Here is a 20097-nt window from a genome sequence, read left to right as displayed (position 1 = left end):
CATCTAGCCGAGTGGACCGAGAGGCATCATACTTTCCCAGAGATGGCATATTGCATATTCATGCTACATGCAACACGCGCCAATTAAAGTGCTTTGAAGTCTGTCTTCGCCACTCACCTTTAACAGTTATAACTTTTGAATCCTGCATTATGTTGCTCCCAGAAGCAACCTGGACCGTGACCCTGTTTTTGCCGCCTTGCTGAAACGTGTATGAGATGCTTCCCTCCAAGGTTATAATGGGCTGGTTTTCAAAAGGAAAAACACAGAGGATTTTCAGAGAAAAACCCTCATTCTCCCAGCCGAATATAGAATACTCCGTACAAGCAGCCCTTGACATACTGTATAATGAGGGGGTGCTACACTGAAAACAATCAACGTGATAAATAAAATAGACCAGCCAGCCGTAGCCGGATCCTCCAGGACCAGAAAGGGCCAGTCACGTGCAGTCAAATTTTATACATGATCTGTGCGAAAGCTCTGTAGATTTATAGTATACTTTATAAACAACAACACAAGTGCATCTAGAGAGGAGTGGGAGAATGGAAAAAAGACTGCAGTAAACAGGATCCCCACCCCCCCAAAAAAAAGAAAAGAGTGCGGAAGGATAGAGGGAGTGGGAGGAGAAGATTCTCACCTCGGAGCTATTGTCAAACCACCAGAAGAAGGTCACAGTTCTGGTGTGACTGGGCCAAACCACCGCTGTCAGATTAGCCTTCTTCCCCCTGATGGCTACGATAGGAGCGGAGAGATATACCCGATCCACTGGACCTGAGCCAGCCACATATATATTACATTACACACCTTCATACATATATGCACACATCAGAAATCCACCCCCCACGCAAAACACAGCGTGTTATTGTGATCATTGTTGACATAGATTTAGCTCCAGTTGTGTAAGTGTGTGTTTTGCATTTTTCCAAGGCAAAAAACCCAATAAAAGTAATACAACCATGGCTGAGATGAAATTCAGCACAGTAGAAAAACGTGACTATCCATGAAAGAGATGGAGGTTCATGCTATCCGCACTGCTGCAGGACTGAGTAATGAGGTTTCTTATTCACATACTGGTGATGTGTAAAAACAGCGTGCTGCTGTCAGATCCCTGGCTGTTTTCGGCAGTGGCTGTCACTCGGTAAATCCCAGTCGCTCTGTAGATGTGCTTGATGCCGTCGTCAGCCCTGCTCAAGTTGGAGTAGAATGTGATCTTGATGCCGTCTCCAAAGTCAAGCTGTATGCTGGTCTTCAGCGAGTCTCCCTGTGGTCAGAAGGGAAAGACATGTCGTCCCTGTCAACACGGCTTAGGTCAGGGTACTTCAATTAGACTATACCTATATGATGTGAAGTGAGCACAGGCCACCGTCAAAGTGGTCGGGCTGAGACGTCCTGTAAGTGGTGTCACAAACACTTTATGAGGGGATGTATGAATGCAAGGGGACAGAAATTCAACTGAGAAAAGGAAAAGGATGAAATGGCAAAAAAAGAGAGCTGCATAGGCAAAAAGAGGTCACAGAAACCGCCCAAACTTAGGAGGAGAAGTTTATATAGTCTGGTGGCATCTTTCCAACTGATAAAAGCATCCAAAGCTCTTGACATCTCGCCGTGCAGATAACTTTTACTTACCCGTGTTGAGATATCTGTTCTGTGAGATTATGGCTCCTACACTATTACAATAGGTCAACAGGGCTTATTTTGTTGTGATCACAATAACAATTAAATAAATATATATAGATTAAATATTTATAACAAATTGTCTTTCCAGAGACAGCTTCCCTGTTGTATTGGGTAATCTACAGAACAACCTGTCAACTTTTCACATCTCAGTAGAAAGTATTTCCAAGGAGAAACTGTTCACAGTGAGATCTGAGTATTATCAGACTAATTGCTCCCTCTCAGACACTGTCTGACCAGTCCCACAACAACACTGTTTATCAAACACTAATCAGACTGAACACAAAGAAGATTGTGAAAGAAACCTATTTGCAACACTCGAAAGAAGAATTGTATAACCAAAGTAGAGTATAATGTTATTAGGCCTCAAAACAGTGGCAGAATATGTCTCTACTGTCAGAGTCAGAGATAGAAAGCATTGACAGATTCTCACTATCTACAGTCTCAGTGACCACAAACTGCCAATCCAGGAAGGAAGGAACATAAAAAAAATTGTGGCAACCAAAATCAATCAGAATATGTGTTCACTGCTCGACAAGTGATGCAGAGACAGAGATGCAATTTTGACTCAAATAAATAAATAAATAACATTTACTTAAAGTTCAACTATGTCATTTTCAGATTTCAAAGAGCTAAATGACCTCAAAGTTAAAAATAAAAAATACTCCTAGGGGAAGGAGACGAGGCAGATCTCGCTCTATGTTTCAACATGCCACAGCATGTGGCTTTGAATGACCTAGACACACACACGCACACACACACACACGCACATGCACACGCACACAGGCACACACACACACACACACACACACACACACACGCACACGCACATGCACACGCACACAGGCACACACACACAGACACACACAGGCACATGCACGCACACACCCCCCCCCCCCCCACACACACACCCCCACACACAGACACAGACACACATACACACAAACATACATACTGGCACACACAGGCACACACACGCACACACACACACACACACACACACACACACACACACACACACACACACACACACACACACACACACACACACACACACACACACACACACACACACACACACACACACACACACACACACACACAGAAGAAAGAAGGAAAGTTTATATTACTGTTATTATTTACTGTCAATATATTTTGACACATTCTATTTTCAAGCTTGGGCAACATTGATCTTGAAACTTTTATGCCAATAAAACTCTTTCAATTGAAATAATAATAGTGCCATCATCTACCTCATCTGTAATTAGTAGCCTATAGTGAACATGCAAGCAGGCTAAGACGCCCTCCTGGATTGGTGTACATGGTAAACACTACTTGATGAATAAAAGCCTTAACATTCTCATTGTGAGCAGGTTAGAATATTGTAGAGCCTCACAGAGCCTGCAGCCATGCTAGTCTTGCTGTACATTGATTGAATCAACCTTTGCATCTGCATCATTAAAGTGGATGACTCACATCGTCCAGGTAAACCATGAAAGTAACGTTGCTTCCGACAGTAGCAATGAGCTCTCCCTGATTGGTGGAGAGCCGGAGGCCTCGGGGTGGTCTGGGGCGACACGCCTGCCTCCTGGGCGAGTACACGTTCCTCCCGGCCTCCTTACAGTTATTGGACAAAACCTTCCGATACCTTTAATTGTAAAAAGTGGAGAAAAAAAGAAAAAAGTGGATAGTCATAAATTATACATTTTACGTACTTAGGAGATACCTAGAAAAACAGCATATCTACTGTGTATATTCATTTTCATAGTATAGAACTTTGCATATATCTACTGTGCTTCAGTCTTGCAGAAACTATGCATTTTACACTGTAACAGCAAATGAAGGAGTGCAGTTGTATCCATCATTCACCACAATAAAGAATTTATATGAATTTTTCACAGAACACACGGCTCCTTAATTTCATGACAATTCTGTCCATCAACAGGCCACAGATTTAGTATGCGAACGGGGCTCTTTGAGTATCCTTAATTATGTATTTACTGCATACACAAATCCGGCTAAGCATTATGTATTATGTAATTGAGAAACAGTATAGGTTCCAGCTTTTTTTTCTGAACCATTTCTTACGAGAAAGTAAGCGACATATTTTTCTGTTTGTGTTCTAGAGACAACATGACAAACACGCTGGAATGGAATGATATTGTTGTGAGATGGATTGAACATTGGGGGCCACTTACCCTGTGCTGTTAAGGAAACTTTGGCTGGTGCTGCAGCTCTTAGCCGCACCATTTGGATTAAACCAAAAAGCAGGAGAGCACTTCCCGTCCGCCTGGCGCTCCCACCCATAATCACTGCCAAAAAAGAAAACACATGACACTTCATAAAATGATAAACAACTGCTACTAAATAATCTAGCCTCCACAAGCGTTTGTAGCAGGGCAAATGCTTTCGCAGTCGGAGCGTCATGGGGTATTTTAAGACCATAACTGGAGACATGATTGTCAGACAAGCAGGATCAAACGGAATTTCAGACAGATGGATAAAAGATATTCAAAATGCATTAAGAGATTCATTATTAATTGAATTATAATAAGCCATTTGACATTATGCTAATTACAGCAGCACTGGAAAAAAAAGTTCCAAACTCCTATTTATAATTCCAAAAGTATAATGAGATTCCATGAACACAGTCATATTGGTTATCCGGTAAATATAGAATGTAAGATAGGATGTAGGATATTAAGGCATATGAAGCACAGCAAACTGATACTTCTGTTTGTGATTACAAATGTCTGCAAGGCCGCTGTAATTAAGAGCAATTGAATTAGATGTTGAAGGGAGAGGGGCTGCTTGGTAAACACGTTATAAAATAAATTAAGGATCACTGAAGATTAAAGGCTGAGTTACAGTATGGTCCCAGTCGAGAAAATGGAGAGAGAGAGAGAGTGAGAGCGAGTCATTACCATTCAAAATCATAGGCTGTGCAGAGGCACGGCTCTGAGGAATAGATCCTGGAATAGTCCTGGGCCAGCATGCAACGGTTGCCTGGCCTGCGCTTCATATAGATCTGCTTCTCACCCATCACACACAGCTCTCCCTATCAAAAAAAGAAAAAACAAGATTGAAAAAAAAAGCCCTTGAAAGAAATGAGGGACAGATACGATTTTCTGTTCACGCATTTAGCAAGTGGAATGTGTTTACGGTGACAACGGACAAACACGTACAGTATCTCTCGAAGTCGACACTAGATCAATAATGTTTAATATTCCCGTTACCTTGTTGTGCAGGTGCCATGTCTGATAATCTCCGTCCATGCATCTCCTGCTGAAGAGGCCCTTGTAGTCGATTTTGATCAGCTGCCACTCTGACCGATGGCTGAAGTGTCCGAAGAAACTGGGGGAGAAATAGCCCAGAAACATGTTCATTTCAGATACTTTCAGAGACTTTCTTGAGATACAGAGATACCAGATATGATAATAACGCAACGTCAGCACCTGCAAATGTGAAGTCTGTCATTTGCTGTCAGACAAGATAACCTTCCCTTTACAGTAAGTAGAAAAGTTTCACTCAGCGGGGGGGAAATCAGACGGACCCTTTCTTTGATTACAGATCTACAGAAGTGCAAATTCTTCAGGGACTCACATTCGTTTTATTCCCGCTGGACTTTACCTACTGAGCCTCCTGCTTACGTGATAATGTGATTGTCAGATTCCGGCTCCATTAGAACGCCATCCACATACAGAGGTGCCAAGGAGAAACTGTGACGGTCCCATTTTTTTCCTTCGTCTAGACTGATCCTGAGTAAAATAAATAAAAGAAAATGTTCAAACATCCATCAATTCATCCATGATCAAATCTGTAGTGGCTAAATATATTGTTGTCTCTGTGCATATAACAGTAAACATCTCAAGCACACATGGTTAAGCAGTGAAAAACAAAAAGTTCCAAAATAATATGAAAAAATATATTTCGGGTCATTTAGCTTTTGACACGGTTGAAAAATGAAGCGCCATGGACTCTCTTCAATGTGAAAAATTAGGTTGACACCCAGCTTAACAACAACAGAACAAATGTTCCCCTGGCGCAGGTACATTTCTGAAGGTGACAGAAGTGCAGGAAAGAGAGATATGACGCTGAGGTTGTAACATTAGAAATAGATTTGGGGGGGGGGTTTCAAATCACCTTCCTCAGAGCTTAATCACTTTTGACAGGGCTGTAGTGAGCGGGGACATCAAACGATACAGTGTTACTAAGCTCCCACGTATACGAGGGCATTCTCGCTTGCATTTTCCATCGTACCCTGCTTTTCGCATTTACATAAAAGCACTCACGCCGTCCTCATATCCAACCGCGGGTACAAAGCTGTAACAGACCCTCTTCTGTTGGAAAATTATTCTGACAGATGTGAAGCTGCAGTGCCGACACAATAATCAAGCAAACTTCAACATTTTCAAAACATTAAATGTAATCACATGCACCATACAAGTGGGACAAAATGAAATTATACCCAGGCGAGTTCCCACTAGAACTTAATACTCCTACAGTTCCCTGCACACAGCAAGAATGACGTCAGCTGTTTTTGAAACAGTGGCCACACTTACCATATATGTCGAATTGGTGTCACCGCGTGTAAGACGGCCATCAGAGCCCCTCCATTGTCAAGAAACCAAACGTTGTGCTCCTCATCAAAAATCTGGATTGATGCACATTTTTAAAAAATCAAACAAAAAATAAATTTTCTCCAGTCACTACAACACACAACTTCAACATACATGTATAATCTGTTCAAGGTAAATAATGTTAAGAGCCAGTTTAGTCTTCACCTGTCTCCAGCTATTGCCTGCATCAGATGTCATAAACATCCCAAGGTTGGTGGAGGACAGCTCTGCACCGATATTCCCTGAGCACAAACACATGAATAATTTCACTCGGTAGTGCATTTATATAGCAAAAGACTCCGTAACACACACCTATACATGCTCAATCACCTGATACAATCTTTGAGTTATTGTAAATGCGTGCATGTCCTAATTTTTTTTCCCACTGGAGGACACGTCTATGACTTACTATAACCAAATTATCATAATACACAAAATATGAGATTTAGGAGTTGAAGTTTCGGTATCTGATTTCAATGACAGAAAGAGGGCAATGTGTGATTGGATTTGTGTGTTTTGTTGGTTGTACCGCTACAATTCATTTATCTGAGAGAGATACCTGTGGTGATGAAAACAAATTAGAAAAAGTCTCCCCACTTCTGGTCTGGTCTAATCTGATCAGTTTGATTTATAAATGCAATGCACGTCCTTTAGGTAACTCTACCTGTAGCCACAATGATCCCCGGTACCGACTTTTTGCTGGTGACCGGCCCGGACGTGTAGGGATTCTCCGACATCTCCAGATGAAGATGCAGCGAGCAGAATGGCTGTCAAGAAAACATATTCCAATACAGCACCGGTTGAGACGATATGTATCAGACAGATCTCTTCGCAATCACAATTTCTAATTAGCTTTGCCTCCAAACTATTGTTCCCCATTCAGTGAAAAGTGCTAACATTTTCAAACACCAGCCATGGAACAAAGATACTTTGTTCCTCTCACTTCCTGTAGATGAGAATATGGCTCGCGAAGACACCGAGGGCAGATTTGAATTGTTTCATTCTAGAGCAAACAAGGCATGTAATTAAAATTCCCCAAGATGCACTGATAAAACTGGCAAAATTGATTCAAATCATTTTCGCTCATCTCTCAGACCGAGGCACATTGAAAAACATCAATAAAGCTTTTTCAAGCGGCTGATGCTGGAGGGGGGTGGGGTTAGGGGGTCAGAAAGCAGATAAGAGCAAAATGGACATCTGTATGACATAGACACGTCGACTGCTATTAACTAAAATAAATGGCCCATTACTTCAGATGGTCTTAAAAAAAAGTATTGAGTGGATTAGGTGAATATCATACCTGCTGAATAACAACACGGCCACATAATGTAATTCAGTGTAATCTAACATTCATTAGTCCAGCGTGCCTACAGGTAGTAAATTGAAATCACAAAGGTTAATGGAAAGTCTGGACCCCTGAAACTAAAGGCAATGACACCCCGTGCCTTACACTAATAGTATGAATATTCCAGCCGAGCATCTCCTTGGCAATTTAGGAGGGGTAAGGAGGAAAGCTGATGCGGAGGCTGGCACCTGGCCCTGTGCAAATATGGCTCGGAATCCAAGAGCATCCTAAGCTCCACTGCTGATGAACATTTGATGAATGATATATGTCAGAAGACTCATTTCCGCATGAATAAGAGCATTCATTCAGTCCTGCCCAAAGGCTCACCAGCACGCAGTGAAGGTTATTCCCAGCAACATCAGTGGCAGGGCCTGGCAGCAGGGCCCATGTTTGTCCCTTGTTGTATGTGATAAAAGTCTTGACCTGGTTGTCCAGCAGTTTGTTGGCAAGATACATGCCATTTATCCCCTCCACCTACGAAAGGTGAAACAGCAGAACATCCATTTATTACCTAAGGGACTTTCATTATATACATTAAGCTTTAGAGCTAAAAGGATTACTTGATTAGTGACAATCAGAGAATTAATCAATAATAATTGATTTATTGTCTCAGCTGTGGTGGAAGTAATATCTAGACCCTTTACTTCCATAGAATAGGATACATCACAGTGTTAATTACTCAAAGTATAGTTAAAAGTATAGGTCATGCTTTAAAAATGTTATTCAAGTTAATGTACATTCTACTGTATATTCAGCAAAATGCATTTCAACTATCAAAAGTGAAAGTAATCATCACACAGAAAGGCCCCTGCCTTTCTTCAACAAAGCAACATATTTGAAATACTTGGCATTTGTTATGGTGAGTCAAATCTTATTCTGAAAAGTCATTAGAAATCATTACAACTTTTCCCTTTCAAATCTGGTGGAGTACATTAGTACAAGGTAGAATGAAATGGAAATCTTAAGTATCGTATTAGAGTGAATGTACTTAGTTACATGTTTCATACAAACATGCCAACTAGTTGAAGGCACTAGCTTCTTGAATGTGAGATTTTTTTTTAAAGATTTTAAACTTTATGTGTTTGGGTAAACTGTTGATCAGAGAAAGTTATCAATCTGAATTTATCACCTCGGGCTGTGATAAATGCAAGTGCCCATTTTGACTTATTCTACTACTGTATATGAAATAACCATAATATGAACTGGCAGTGCATTGACAGCAGCAGACCATTTACTTTTACTGTATACGACTATAACCACGCACCTTATAAAAGTCCACCAGTAGGTTACCGGCGGGTCCTCTGCTGGTTCTCAGACTCTCCAGTGAGAGGGTGAAGTAGACCCCGGGGGAGTCGGAGATATACAGGCTGTATGTGTTGTTCTGGTTCCACTCCTGGACCGCAGCAATTACCTGCTTCTCATCTGTGCTGATAATGTGCATGTCCTGTAACGCAGTGTGAGAGAGAGAGGAGGAGAGGCAGATGAAAGGAGAGATGGGGTGAGTGTGACGGGCGAACAGAGAGGGACTTAAAAGGAGAGGCCATGCACCGTGGAGGAGCTTAGTAATAGCTACATAATCAAGCGTGACATTTCTTCACAAACTGTTTTATTGACTTGATTTCTATGACAACGAGGAAAGAAAAAGTGATCCCAGACAAAATAAAATCATGTTTCTTTATGATTTCTCGGCGCTTACCTTTGGTAGGCAATATTTAGGTAATTTCATCCGCTTGAAGGATTCTCTCATGTAGGAGACGAAGTAGCTGGCCTGTCCTGACTTGGTTACCTTTGTAAATGAAGCGGGAGAAAGCTTTGTCACTCTTTAAATAGACCAAATGCAAATTTTTTCACTGTCACTTCACTTGTTTTTCTCCAATTATACATTTTTATTTTATTTAGTCCCATTAGTATAAATTTCTCCCCTACAGAGAGAGGTCTATGCAGACTGCCTGGAAAATTAAGATTAAAATAAAATAAAAAATAAAGCAAAAAATGGGTATGGTTGGTTTTTTTCACAAGACGATATGAGATGCTTTGGCAACATCCAAATTGTGACTGTTGTGAAAATGAGTACATGAAGCCATAATGTCCCTCTGAGGACAAGTAGTAATCGACCACGCATGAATGAGTTGATAAAACAACTGCAATTTCACTCTGCTTTCCACCGTGTCGAAAAAAAGGAGACTAAAATGATCAGCACAACAGAAATGATTGTCATTATCTCAATGAGCCTAAAGCTTAGGAGGCACTGAAAATTGTGTTGGCTTTATCTACAGTGTGTCCTAAAGATCTTAATGCACTAACACTTTCCCATCCACTTAGAGCCAGGGCAACACTACTTGATTGCTTATTTTCTAATCAACTAGAAGGATGGCGTTTGTCCCCCAACACACTACATTAGGGCCCTAATGGAATAATCTATCGAAAATCAATGGGCTGCATTTTCCCAGGCCACATTTTTGAGGATGTTGCACTTGGCTGTTCCCTCTCTCCCAAGAGACTTTGGAGGTGTTGAAGACTGCTTATTTCGTTGTAGCCCAATCGATAACCTCATTACTCTTTGTCAAGTTAAATCCAACTGCCCCGAGCAATGAAAGTCACAAGAAAGTCATCTGTGCCACCACAGCTCTTTGGCGAAGACACTCTATGTCCAGTTATTTTCACCAGCATCTTCCTCATGTCTGCCTCAGCCTCTGTGGTCAATCTCATCTCAACTGCATGCAATTTGGAGGCCATTTTATTGAATCACCATTTTCCGAACCAACCAGGCATGTGATATGTATTTTTGTCACACATTTTCCACCCTTACATCACAGCCATTCCAATCAAGTCTGTGGATTAAGTGAATGTGCCGAAAGTGAAACTGGGTCACCGCTAAAGTATTGCCGCTGCAGCATCGTATCATATCAAAAGATTAAATCTTTGGATAAATACATTACAGAACAAACGGTGACCATATAGGGGTGTTTATTCAAGAGTGCAGAATAAATTGCTACAAACACTGAGCCCAAGAAAATAACTATCATTTAGTTTTTCGATTTTTTTTTTTCTTGAAACTTAGGGAATGACCAAATGCGTCAAGGCTGACTGGCAGAGAAAAAGAAATGACTTAGCTGTGCATGGAAATCAATGACAGTGGAGGGCATTGGAAAATTAAATTTCTTGTAATGACCCCAGACTGCAGCTGTCTAATTGGAGTCAAAGTCGAAGTGAATGGTAATGAGGACACCAACCTGTCTAGTATTCACAGTTCCTGGGCCGTGCGCCCTCAGCTAGCAAACACATTTTTCATGGAGCATGTCTGTGTGGAAACTCAAACACTGAGCGTGCCTTGACATGAACGAGACAAAACATAATCAAAACACATATTGGGCCAGTGGGGAACAGGTGTGCTGGGGAAAGCCATCATGTAGGATAATGGAAAAGCATGAATTGGATGCATAAGAGAAGAAAAAAAATAAAATAAAAGTTCACAGAGACAGCAGCCTTTGCCTGAAAAGCTGAATTCAACTGGTTTAGTTATAGCAAGCAAAGTAGTACTATTTCTATGCAAACCTGTGTGAAAACATATTCATCTTGCACAACCAGTGAGTTGGTGTCCACATGACCAGGGAAGAGGTACTGTCTGTTGCCTTCTGTGCATCGTTGGGCTCTGCACTTCACATACTCTGCGCCTGGAAAGAGAAAAAAGAGAATCAATCCAAAGTAAATTACACCCATTTAGCTTCAAAATCATCCTTAATGTGTATGCCCACGAGCTGCTAGGCCCTGTGCATATGCTGAACATACTAAAGTCAATAGTTCTGAAACATCTTTACGCTTGGGCAACTATGGAAATAATGAAGAAAACAACAATTATTACAATAAAGAGTCGTCCCTTTTGCATCCAAATTCACTGCCATTCAAGACTAATACAGCAGCAGCTGTCACGCCACTAAACAAGTTTAGGATGCTTAAGATCTCTCTGAGATAATACGACTTTGCGTGCTAATTTGCTCACCACAGGAGGAATATGAATTTTTTTTCCAATGCGGGAAACCCCTATAATTGCTTTGACAAAATAAAACATGTTTAGAAATAGGGGAACTGAGGTTTTGTATGAGACACGGGGGATAGATTAAGGAGAAGAAGCATCCATCAACCCACTAAAACTCTCAGTTTTTTTGTCAGGAGACACCTCTGCTTTGCTAGACTTCAGGGACCAATCTGAACAGTCGAACGGGTCTCATCTTCCCCGTGACCTCGCTCTAAATGAGAGGCAAAAAGAGGTCCTGTGGGTCTGGCTACTGCAGTGGGCTGGAGTGTGGCACTTACGGCCTTTGGCGATGCGCGTCTCGATGTGGACCACGTCTGATTCTCTGTCCAGCCCCATTACGGCCCTGGAAAGAGTGTAAGGAAGAGGACACAGCAGGTTGATGAAGATGGGAAAGAAAAGGGGGAACATGAGATAGGGAGGAGGTATATGGCAGGTTGGGTAACACAGCTGTAGATAGACATCCTCATTGTGTGAAACACAGAGCAAGATGTTCTTTATCTCCCCTTAAATCAGTCATTGTAGAATCGCAGCCTCCAGCAGCCATTAATCTCAATTCACCAAAGTATCAACTATACAAGAGGGAGTGGGGGGCGGGAAGAAAAATATCAGCTATTCCCATGACATATCTACCAAAGCAAATGTGTGTTATGAGATTGTCGGTGGTCGCAACATTGTTTTGAAAAAACACTATTTGACATAACGTGCGCGTGACGGAATGGTTCCAATAAGAGCACCCATGATGAATTGTTTGGGAAGCCACTATACCCGCCGCGCTCTCCTTATTCATCAAAACGTCTTGCTGTTCATACATGTGGAGGCGGCGTCCTCTAACAATAACCAATGTCCTCTCTTTCCCCGGCTAGAACAACACACTTGGGTATGACACATATCATGACAAACAGGGATAAACGGTCTTGCATCAGTATTCACTGCCTTGTGCCCGAGCGGTCCAGATTACTAAATGACAGCGACAACAAGAACAGCATGTCATGTTTGTGCGATGGAAAGAAGCACAATATTCCTGGGGGTCTACGTGACATGGATATAATCAGGTTCTAAGCTGGAGTGCCATGGGAGGGATATGTTTATGACATTAGGTCACCGGAGCCTTCTGGCAAGCATAGGGTCACGGAGGCTGTCATTATGCAAATTGCAATCGATCGCTGTACAAAACACTTATCATTTGAAACCACATAATCATACCAGTAGAATCGGCCTGGCATCACGTTGTCGTGAACGAGCTGCCATTTCCTCCCAAAGTCCATTGAACTGTACAGCTGCAAGATAAAATTAGACAGATCCTTATCACACTTAAAAGGTTAAGGAGGAAGTTTGTGTTAATGAGCGGGCACAGCTGTCCTCACATCCACAGTGGAAATCACCAGGAAACTTTAAAGATTTGAACACAGGATATGGATTCAGCATGGCATGTCATCTTATTTCCTCCTAGAGTCTCATTACGGATTCACTCAGAAGCTATACCTTGCTGTCATGACTGTAAGCCAGTATCCAGTTCTCCTGCGCCGGGTGGAAGAGCAGGCTCAGGATGTTGAAGTTAATGGGATGCTTCTCAAAGCTGGCCCCTTCATCTGAACTGATGAGAACAGCGTTCTCTACCTCTGGGTCGCTAAGCATCATTATCTAGAGTACCGAGGGGCCAGACCAGAGATATAGCATTAGAAGAGGAAGGGAGACAGAGATAGCGTCATTTGGCAGCAATTTGAAAATAATAAGAACAATAAAATTGTCGGAACTATGCTTGTGCGAGATCAGACGGAGAGATAAAAGCAAAAAAGAGAAATGCTGACCTTCTGTTTGTTGGTAGGGCAGACGTAGAGGTAACTTAAAACTGTCCTTGAGCCCACTTTGTCATTGAGTTTGGTGTAAGTGCTTCCATAATCTGTAGACCTGGAAATAAAAAATAAAAAACATGTTGCATGTTTGATGGAAAGATCCATTAGAGACCCGCCTGAGACGGATTTAAAAGCCCATGCCAGTGGTTTTGTATGTTTTAGCCCATTAACTTCAAATAAGATATTCTTAATGTGACTGCATCTCCAAAAAAAATCAGATTTTTAAGGCTTTTACAGGCACCTTTTGCTTTATGGAATGAAAATCAATTTTCAAAAAGAGACCAGCTTCATGCTAATGTGTTATTTTTTGTCTTTATTTTTTAGTCATAAAGTACTTTTTTGCAGTCCTGCATGTCTTAGTAACTGTTTTTTAAATTCACAAAAGCCTGCCACGATGGCAACACCCTCTGCTAGTTTGAGGACACACATGTTCATGCATAAGCACTCAGGCAACAGGATACATATCACTACAAACTATTGGGGAAGGAAATACAGTACAATAAAAAAGAAAAATAACTGGGTTAACAATAAAACTCCACAGGTTACCTTTGGCATATCATAACATTTAGAAAAAAAGTTTGGTGTTTTTCAGAAGAAATACATTGGCCCGGGGGGGGGGGGTAATCTAAAACATTTCCTTGCTCCTACATTAAAGGGAAACTCTGAGCATACCACAGTTTGACAACCATCAACAAAATATAGTTATCTAAAAGGAAGCATGATGTGAACTTTCTGCTTTTAAGAGGTTGACACGCTCATTAGGCATTTCCTACATGCAACTGACTACAAGCAGCTTTCTGTAGCTTTGACAGAACACATTTCGCAGACTATACATTCACTTAGCAAGTCTCAAGTCTTTTCAAGCTGATATTCATGCTGACATGTAATGCAGTTGCCATTCAAGGTAGGAAATCAATTCATGAACTTCAGATGTGCTTTTGCTAAAAGGTCAGCAGTCAGGGACATATACTGTCAATGCAATGTGTACTCACAGGGCTAATTCATCCAACATAGACATGGTCCATTAATGTAACAACTTCATAAGTGGTAAACACGCTTACATCTTAAAGTACATAAGGACATTCTCCTTTCATGCAAGTGGATGTTTGAACTAGTAAAGATAACAAGAAGGAAATGAAAGACAACCGTACCGAAGCCTGGAGGTGAAATGTTCTTAAGTGAGTGCTAAAATGATCCTGGTTCTCTCTGCATCTGATTAAAGTATGTATTCCTTTATTGATATTTTAATTATGTATGTGTTGAAAAAAAAGCAGATAAAAAGAAAACGGCTCAGTTCTTGGCCCTGACTACTTAATTAATGTTGAAAAGAAATCCGACATTTAAGACTGTTGTAACATGTAAATACACTTGCTCTTCAAAGAACTGCCTGTTCCTTACAAGTCCATGCATCCCGTGACGGCAGGGTGGACGTGTTTGTCATCTCAATTTTCGTGTTGCTCCTCGGCACAAACAGCCAATCCACGCTCTCAGTTCTACCTGAGTGCCTCCAAATGTAATTTCCCTGCATAATTGGATAGATACCCGGCGTCTGCTATCATTGTCTGTGCATTAATCTGAATCGTCCCGTTTGCTGTTGACATTGTTTTCAAAGACTTCCCCCTTGACACATTTGTATATGTGCCTAAGTACTCTTTTCAGCACTCCTGTCTTTGACTGTATAGCTGTGAAAGAAAAGCCTCCTAAACGATATCATTACATCGTTGACGTTTACTTAGTGGAAAATAAGCAGCGTTCCCCCAAAACACAAAAGGGACTTGAGTGTGTGTTAAAATGGCTTCGTTCTGCGCGTCACCCATTGATCTGCACATTGCATTTCACCACCAACAGCTGCCTGGAGCTGAAGTCATAAATCATTTATTGTGTTATCACAGAAATCATTTACTTCTGTTTCTTTTCATAACATCCAAATCACTGCTTTTTTTCTAATACCCCTTCTAAGAGCCTGTGTGCATCCCCCGAGGGTACATTCTAATTTACTCCTGGTGCCATTGTTAAGCAGACACCTTGATGATGGAAGACCTCCTGTACACAATATGGGATTTCAAAACGTGTCAAGTCGGGTGTAAATCATAGCGGCGCCTCTGGTGAAACAGATATTAATTTGAAACTCTCTGCTTTGTGGACTGATTCACGTGTGTTTCAGAATGAAATGAGTTTTCTGCAGGCTATGTGGGAGAGGTGAGAAAATAAAGGCATTATCAGAGGCTGGATTGGCCTCTATGGTATAATCCTTAATGAATTCCATACTTATTTATGACCTGACAGGGCACTGTTACCCGCCTCTCAATACATACCGAATAGAATTACTACAGCTATACACTAGCAATTGCATGTCAATTGCTTCTGAAAAAAAGGTCAGGGATGACTATCAATAAAACCAAAACTCCATCAGGAAGTTTCTAGGTCAGAGGAAAAGAGAGATCGGCAAAAAAGAATCCCTCAGATAAGTCTTCCCGTTTATCTTTCAAAAGAATAACCTTTCAAATACTTTCCTTTCTGGTGACGGACAGAAAGCAGGTCGGGCCTTTCTCTAGTTTGTTGCAGTCTCAGCTGTGTTATTTATGGGAGGAAGCAGAGAGGAAGATGCCTCATGCTGAACTACTTCAGATTGCTTTATTAAAACATACTTTATATTGGCTCCCTGGGTAACGTGATTGTTCATATCCTAGCAAGTGAAAACGTTATAAATCATACCCAATATACTGCTCTCTCTATGAATATATTACTCTCATTGTTTTTAAGCGCGGTGCTTTTTGCATTTTTATAAAATCCCTACGATGATCCCACAACCTTTATATTGAATTGGAAAGGGTAAAATGGGAATGATTTGAAACAAGCTTACCTCCAGAGTGAGCTCTCAGTAACGGCCCCCAGGTTGAAGTCGTACAGCTTAGTCAAGATCAGGATTACCTACAACATAAACGCAACAGACATATGTAATTACATGCCAGCGTTTGCACTAAAAAGCCTTAGCATAAGTGCACCACCAGCATACATTACCCATCTAAACCCTAATGACATGGAATGTCTGCTACATCCCTTTACTAATAAGAATCAGCTCCACACACTTCATTATCCCAATGACAAGTAATCCTCAAGATGTCAGAAAGTTGTCAGTCGTCTGGTGGCAGTATCTTCAATTTAATTTTAATTTTTTAAATCCAAGTGGGCTGTCAAATTGTGTCTGTATCTCATGTGGAATGATACCTACATGACAGCAAAATCTGAACATAATTGTTCACTGAACAATGAAAAGAAATGCAGTCAGTAGCTGCCCCGCCCATTCCAATTTCCTTCTATCTTTCCGTCTTACTTTTTTCTACTTCAGTCAATCTTTTACCTTTTAAAGTAGTAGAGTGGTGTAGTTACAAAAAGCACCGGGAAGTGTTGATCTCAAAACTGCTGAGAGGTTGTCATTTCTTTTTGGTCATTTTTGGAAGATGTCCAGTTCCAGTTTTGGGCTAAATGCTTTTGCGTGTTCTCTTGAGGAGGGTTGGACAATGTGTTTGTGGGAAAACAAAAATGAAGCCCATAAAAGCCTGCCAAGGCACAGAGGGCAGAGTGAAATGGTGTGCAAAACAAATTATTGTCACTCCAATGGCATTATAAATGACTTCCCATGGGGATGCTCATAACTCAGGATGGGAAAGGGAGGGCTCAGGGTAGGGATTTAAGGGCATGGGCATGGAGGGAGAGAGAGAAGGAATGGGTGGGAGATAATAACAATCAAGGAGCAGGAACATGGCAGAATATGAATAATTTTGTTTAAGCCTGAAAGGTAGGTCAAAAGCTCAATTACAGTGAGTTTAAACACATTAACCTTCTGGGACCCACGGAACGAGTCATTAAACCGAAAGAAGCAACACGAGATTCAGAGGAACAAAGACATGCCTCTAAGTCTGCTTTGAAAATGTTAAAACCCAATTGACCCACAATTTAGCCATCAAACCGCCACTGTGCATGGCTGGGACTATCTGCATTACAGGTTAATTAACCAATCACACAGAGAGATAAGCATTTGCATAACTAAATGCACCATGTCTGCAAGGTCCAACGCAGGAGTCCGAATCAATTTGGAGTACGGACTTAGTTAAATGGCTGTGATGTTTGGCCTAATTGCCCGCTTTGAAAATTAGATATGATAGAAAAACTGACAAAACTGTCGTCGTTTGTTTCTTCAGTTCTCTTTTGCTTATAGCAATGACTCCATGTCACGGGACGGTAATAAATACTATACTGGTTCAATTTAATCTGGAATTGATTGTATCAGTGTTGAAACCAGAGGCAGTTCATTCCCAGCCAGAGGGATTCAAATACGCAGCACTGTAAATTAATTGAGTGAGCAACGGATAAGTGTGGGTTTCAATCCCTCGCACCATTTTGCACATGGATCCAATTCGGTCAAATGCTCATGAAATGAATTGAGAATGTACGGCAGCTTCTAAAAATAGCCTCAAATGGCAAACACTTAATAATAAGGAGCCTCTTAGCAACCGAGCTGTAATTGTAATTAGAAGCTCTGTCTTCACTCTTGTCAACGTGTTTGCGCGGTTGGCTCATTAACAAAAAACTGACCCCATGAATTGGGTCAGTGAAGATCTACCTCTGGGACCAACAGACTAGTGAGGCAGATGACTGTTAGGATGATTTGTCCCTAAGTGGATACATCAAGAGTACATCAGTGAAGCCTGTGTGTTCCCACGTCTACAGCATTATTGATAGGCTGCTGTGCATCAGTGGCTCACGTCAATGGGAATCAACCACCATAATACACATGCAAATGCACCGACCAGCAGGGAGAGCACATGACTTGCACACCAGATGGGCGACTTACAACCATGGGAGCCCGACCAATAAAGACGCATTAGATGCATATTTTGAGGGTTTATGGTGCAGCCTTGCATTTATGTAAATACAGGGAGCAAACAAACACAAAATGGCTCCCAGAATTATTTTGAGCCTTCTAGGTAAATACAGTTTTCCATGCATATCATCGCTCACTTGCATACATGAAATTAAGTAAGGACCCTGGAAGCACAAAAAAGCGGTGCATTTATTCATGTTTATGTTTTATTGATGTGAGCAAAGAGAGCTTTGCCCCAGGAAAGTCAACCAATCATTTTTCAGATTGGCTCTCACCCTCCGAGGAGTTGGGTTTAGTCATCCTTTTATCCAAACACTCTATTCTTGTCGCTTCCTTTACTTTCTTTGCTTCTGTTTTTACCCTTTTCCTTACTTCTTGCATTTTTCTATTTTTTTTATTCTTTCAATCTCTCCATATTTTTTTTCTTGATATTTTGCTATAGGCCTATATTTCTTGAAACGAGCTCTCTGTGTAATCTATTTTGCATCCAGCATATGTCACGAGAAAGGCACACATATCGGATAAAAAAACATGAAAAAAGGCATATCACAGTCTTGTGCTGTTATCCATGCAGAGATTTCAACTCTTCAGGATGGTTGACTTGACATCCTCCATAGCAACAAACGTATTTCTTCCATAATGTCATTGTGATATACTGTGCCAGTTTCGACGCGACATGCCTCAGCCACACACAGACATATCACACACCACACTTTTGAAAAAGCGTTGGAGCATGCAGCGTTTGCATGTACAGCACAGTCACAGGCTGCTGGACCAAATCAAATCTTTAGAAATATCATACCATATCAATCTGTTTTTTTCTTTTTTTGAAGAGAAATGCTCAGATGTTTTAGAGTGCTTCAGTGGGACATGAGAGGCAATTCAACACCGTGTTGGTGGGCAGAAGATTATCTACACATTCGCAATTTAGGTATGAATCATCTCTGTGTTCAGTACGGCATTAGGGCTATTAATAAAATGAAATGGACTGTACATGCTCGGGGCAGGTTTTTTTTGTGCTCTCTAACACCGGGCTTCAATTGGAACTTGTTGCTTATTCTGCCACCAGTAGAGCATGTTTAAGACGGCCCCCCTCAGACATTATTTCTGTTTAATTGGGTAGTCAAGGGAGAAAAGGAACCCTTTCCACACCTCCAGATTATTATTTCATGCCTTTTCAGAAGTTACACATCACGGGGAGTAGGATTGTGAGTAGAAATGTGAGAAATACAGCAACTTTGATGTTCTAGCAGTGTTTTCTTTTTGTTTTTGTTTAACCGGAGGGGACAACTGAAGGATCTAAATTAATTTCCAAGGGAACACGAAAGTTGATAACAGTGAGTGATGTAGGTCTCTTTTTAATAACATGGCTAAAGCCTTGCACTCAGAGAACCATCTACACATATGTATCTCTATTTTATTTACCTTTGGGATTCTGTGAATAGTTCACCCTTTAAATGATTCACATTTACATTCTCATGAATACTCAACAGCGTACTGTATTGTTCTGCAGGGTAAACACATCCACACACAGAGCCATCTCCCTTGCCTTTTCTACCACCTCTGAGTCCAACACAACAACATCAAAATGTATGACAACTCGCTGGAATGTGTCAAAACTAAATTAATCATTTCTTAAAACGTCAGCTTACAGAAGCAGGGTTTTACCCAAATATGTCGTCTCTTTG

General features: G+C 41.2%; 1 protein-coding gene across 1 annotated transcript in view; it reads right to left on the bottom strand.

Annotated features, from left to right (window-relative positions):
- Positions 1 to 20097, bottom strand: part of sorcs3b (sortilin related VPS10 domain containing receptor 3b) — a gene marked incomplete at both ends in the record, with an annotated part of 43270 nt that overhangs the window by 6159 nt on the left and 17014 nt on the right. The window contains 20 exons of the mRNA XM_080036258.1: positions 118 to 241; positions 635 to 768; positions 1069 to 1258; positions 3148 to 3319; positions 3870 to 3983; positions 4596 to 4729; positions 4908 to 5025; positions 5322 to 5429; positions 6234 to 6325; positions 6456 to 6532; positions 6955 to 7057; positions 7963 to 8109; positions 8900 to 9079; positions 9332 to 9421; positions 11191 to 11309; positions 11950 to 12014; positions 12875 to 12948; positions 13154 to 13312; positions 13480 to 13579; positions 16388 to 16455. Coding sequence (XP_079892384.1) covers positions 118 to 241; positions 635 to 768; positions 1069 to 1258; positions 3148 to 3319; positions 3870 to 3983; positions 4596 to 4729; positions 4908 to 5025; positions 5322 to 5429; positions 6234 to 6325; positions 6456 to 6532; positions 6955 to 7057; positions 7963 to 8109; positions 8900 to 9079; positions 9332 to 9421; positions 11191 to 11309; positions 11950 to 12014; positions 12875 to 12948; positions 13154 to 13312; positions 13480 to 13579; positions 16388 to 16455 — 2368 coding nt within the window. The remainder of the gene's footprint in view (positions 1 to 117; positions 242 to 634; positions 769 to 1068; positions 1259 to 3147; positions 3320 to 3869; positions 3984 to 4595; positions 4730 to 4907; positions 5026 to 5321; positions 5430 to 6233; positions 6326 to 6455; positions 6533 to 6954; positions 7058 to 7962; positions 8110 to 8899; positions 9080 to 9331; positions 9422 to 11190; positions 11310 to 11949; positions 12015 to 12874; positions 12949 to 13153; positions 13313 to 13479; positions 13580 to 16387; positions 16456 to 20097) is intronic.

This window comes from Ammodytes marinus (genome assembly GCF_949987685.1).
Source record: "Ammodytes marinus genome assembly, chromosome: 11".
Taxonomy (NCBI): domain Eukaryota; kingdom Metazoa; phylum Chordata; class Actinopteri; order Uranoscopiformes; family Ammodytidae; genus Ammodytes; species Ammodytes marinus.
Note: the sequence above shows the minus strand (reverse complement) of the source record. Positions and strands in the feature narration are given on the sequence as shown.